The following is a 3,487-nucleotide window of genomic DNA, read 5'->3' as shown; positions in this document are numbered from 1 at the left end:
ATGGGTTTTTTTTTTGTTTGTTTGTTTGTTTTTTGCCACATGTGGGATCCTAGTTCAGAGACCAGGGGTAAACTGCACCCCTGCATTGGAATTCCAGGAACCTTAAACACTGGACCACCATGGAAAGTGCAACATGTGAAGCTTTTTTTTTCCCCCAGTAAATATGTACTACATACAGGATCCTATGTACTACAGGATCCAACGTTGGTCGACTCCTTGAATATGGAACCACTGATACTGGAGGGCGGACTGTAAAGTTACCTCTGAAATTCCGACTGCATAAAGGATCAGCAGTCTAATTCCTCTGCTCCCCTCCACTCCTGCCTCCCCTCAACCCTTCCCTTCCCTTCCCACCTTTCAAAGGTCAACCGTATTTTAATTCAGTAGATTTCATCAGCTTTCACGATGTTTAGAAAAAACCTGTGATCACACATAATAGCAAGCATAAACAAGTATCTCAGTTTTATTTAACATTTTTAAATGACTGCACACTCTTTCTCTAATGCACCATATAAAAAAGTGCAAAATATTTACCATAAGCATATGGTCAGGAAAGTGAACACCCACAATGGCTGCACCATCAACTCAACTAAGCACTTTTACTCATTTAAAGAGTCCACAGCGTTTTCTGGAAGTTGCTGGACGTTAACAGCTGCTCCACATCTTCTTGCACTACTCTCTTCTGAACTGGTCCAGGTTGCTCAGCACGTACCCACGCGGCGTTAAGAAGGCGGTGAAAAACACCACGAGTGCAATAGCCACCTCCTGGAACAAGATATCAACAGCGCTGTTAGGAGGGCGGCTTCCCGAGTGGAGAACTGTTTCAAACGTTCTGAGGAGTTTGGCTGTGGTCCTCGATCTGGGGGCCCGGTGACACCTAAAAAGCAGAACTCCCTTCCTAAGTGACCCCGTAGAAATTTCTGAGGAAAACTCATTTTCCTCCTCATGGTGCCTCCGTTCTGACCTTTGAAATCTGGAAGCTAGACACTGCCCCGCGATTTCCCACATTTTACGGAAATGCTAGGTCTCGGCAATTTAGGGCGCTACCAAAGTGAGAGATGTTCTGAGGTGCAACGACGGCTCTGCCCCTCGAACTTCGCGCCCAAAACGGTACCGACAACGAAGGTCCGGTTCTCTGAGGCCCTCGCGCTCCTCGAGGTCCCCGCTTCCTGGCGCCTCAAGCCCAACCCCAGCGCCCTCACCGCGACGGCGCCTCAGCTCCCCAGCGGCCTCCGAGCCCTCCGGACCACCCAAGCCTCCCACCCAAATAGCGGCCGCGTCCTCCTCGCCTCCACCCGTCGGGGCGCTCCCGCCTAAGCCACGCGCTTCCGCCCGCCGCGTCCCGCCTTCGCCGCCCGGGAGAATGGGCCCCAACTCACGACGGTCGACACCGGGCGGTGGCGCGGAGGTTCCAAGTGGGCCATGCGCAGGCCAGGCATCAGGAGCAGCAGGGTCACACGGCGGCGGGGAAACAAGCAGAGCACGGGCATGCGCGGCATGATTCGTCCGGTGCGGCGAAGCCAGGCGTAGACGCGAAGCGCGGTGAGGAGACGTGAGGTGAAGCGAGGCGACGCGCGGTCGGACCTCACGAGCCTCACAACACGGCAGTAGAATCGTCTGCGCATGTTCTGGGGACACAGGAGGTAGGGGGAGCGTACTACTCCCCGCTCCCTGATAAGCCCCGCCCCTGACACGCCCCTTCCGCTCAGCGCCCTGCTGAGCCCAGACCTTACGCACGTACCCGCTGCCTCAGTCCACCTACGCTCCTCGCGTAGCACCATCCCTATGCTCCTAGGCCCTGCTTCCTACGCATGCCACACCGCCCTCTCCCCTACCCGCCCTGCCTAACTTCCTAACCCCACGGCCCACAGTATCTCGATTTCTGTTCGGTGGGGATCAGACGGTAAAGAATTCGCCTCCAATGCGGGATCAGTTCAATTCAGTTCAGTGGATCAGTCGTGTCTGACTCTTTGCAACCCCATGAATCACAGCACGCCAGGCCTCCCTGTCCATCACCAACTCCCGGAGTTCACTCAAACTCATGTCCGTCGAGTGGGTGATGCCATCCAGCCATCTCATCCTCTGTCCTCCCCTTCTCCTCCTGCCCCCAATCCCTCCCAGCCTCAGGGTCTTTTCCAATGAGTCAACTCTGTGCATAAGGTGGCCAAAGTATTGGAGTTTCAGCTTTAGCATCAGTCCCTCCAATGAACACCCAGGACTGATCTCCTTTAGGATGGACTGGTTGGATCTCCTTGCAGTCCAAGGGACTCTCAAGAGTCTTCTTCAACACCACAGTTCAAAAGCATCAATTCTTTAGTGCTCAGCTTTCTTCACAGTCCAACTCTCACATCCATACATGACCACTGAAAAAGCCATAGCCTTGACTACCCGGACCTATGTTGGCAAAGTAATATCTCTGCTTTTCAATATGCTATCTAGGTTGGTCATAACTTTCCTTCCAAGGTGTAAGCGTCTTTTAATTTCATGGCTGCAATCACCATCTGCAGTGATTTTGGAGCCCCCCCCAAAAATAAAGTCTGACACTGTTTCCACTGTTTCCCCTTCTATCTGCCATGAAGTGATGGGACCAGATGCCATGATCTTCGTTTTCTGAATGTTGAGCTTTAAGCCAACTTTTTCACTCTCTTCTTTCACTTTCATCAAGAGGCTTTTTAGTTCCTCTTCACTTTCTTCCATAAGGGTGGTATCATCTACATATCTGAGGTTATTGATATTTCTCTCAGCAATCTTGATTCCAGCTTGTGCTTCTTCCAGTCCAGCGTTTCTCATGACGTACTCTGCATATAAGTTAAATAAGCAGAGTGACAATATACAGCCTTGACATACTCCTTTCCCAATTGAAACCAGTCTGTTGTTCCATGTCCAGTTCTAAGTGTTGCTTCCTGACCTGCATATAGGTTTCTCAAGAGGCAGATCAGGTGGTCTGGTATTCCCATCTCTTTCAGAATTTTCCACAGTTTATTGTGGTCCACACAGTCAAAGGCTTTGGCATAGTCAATAAAGCAGAAATAGATGTTTTTCTGGAACTCTCTTGCTTTTTCTATGATCCAGCAGATGTTGGCAATTTCATCTCTGGTTCCTCTGCGTTTTCTAAAACCAACTTGATCATTTGGAAGTTCACGATTCACATACCGCTAAAGCCTGGCTTGGAGAATTTTGAGCATGACTTTACTAGCTTGTGAGATGAGTGCAATTGTGCAGTAGTTTGAGCATTCTTTGGCATTGCCTTTCTTTGGGATTGGAATGAAAACTGCCCTTTTCCAGTCCTGTGGCCACTGCTGAGTTTTCCAAATTTGCTGGCATATTGAGTGCAGCACTTTCACAGCATCATCTTTCAGGATTTGGATCAACTGGAATTCCATCACCTCCAGTAGCTTTGTTCATAGTGATGCTTTCTAAGGCCCACTTGACTTCACATTCCAGGATGTCTGGCTCTAGGTGAGTGATCACACCATGGTGATTATCC

At 50.3% G+C, this 3,487-nt stretch overlaps 1 protein-coding gene across 1 annotated transcript; it reads right to left on the bottom strand.

The window, feature by feature from the left end:
* Positions 1-375: 375 nt before the first annotated feature.
* COX8C (cytochrome c oxidase subunit 8C) lies at positions 376-1,662 on the bottom strand. The gene is made up of 2 exons (XM_070775999.1): positions 1,380-1,662; positions 376-765 (listed from the first exon to the last, which is right to left on the bottom strand). The coding sequence occupies exons 1-2, from the start codon at positions 1,623-1,625 to the stop codon at positions 673-675; spliced, it is 339 nt and encodes a 112-aa protein (XP_070632100.1). The 5' UTR covers positions 1,626-1,662; the 3' UTR covers positions 376-672.
* Between the last annotated feature and the right edge of the window lie 1,825 nt (positions 1,663-3,487).

This window comes from Bos indicus, chromosome 21 (genome assembly GCF_029378745.1).
Source record: "Bos indicus isolate NIAB-ARS_2022 breed Sahiwal x Tharparkar chromosome 21, NIAB-ARS_B.indTharparkar_mat_pri_1.0, whole genome shotgun sequence".
NCBI classification, from domain to species: Eukaryota; Metazoa; Chordata; class Mammalia; order Artiodactyla; family Bovidae; genus Bos; species Bos indicus.
The sequence above is the reverse complement of the archived record's forward strand: the minus strand, read 5'-3'. Positions and strand labels throughout refer to the sequence as shown.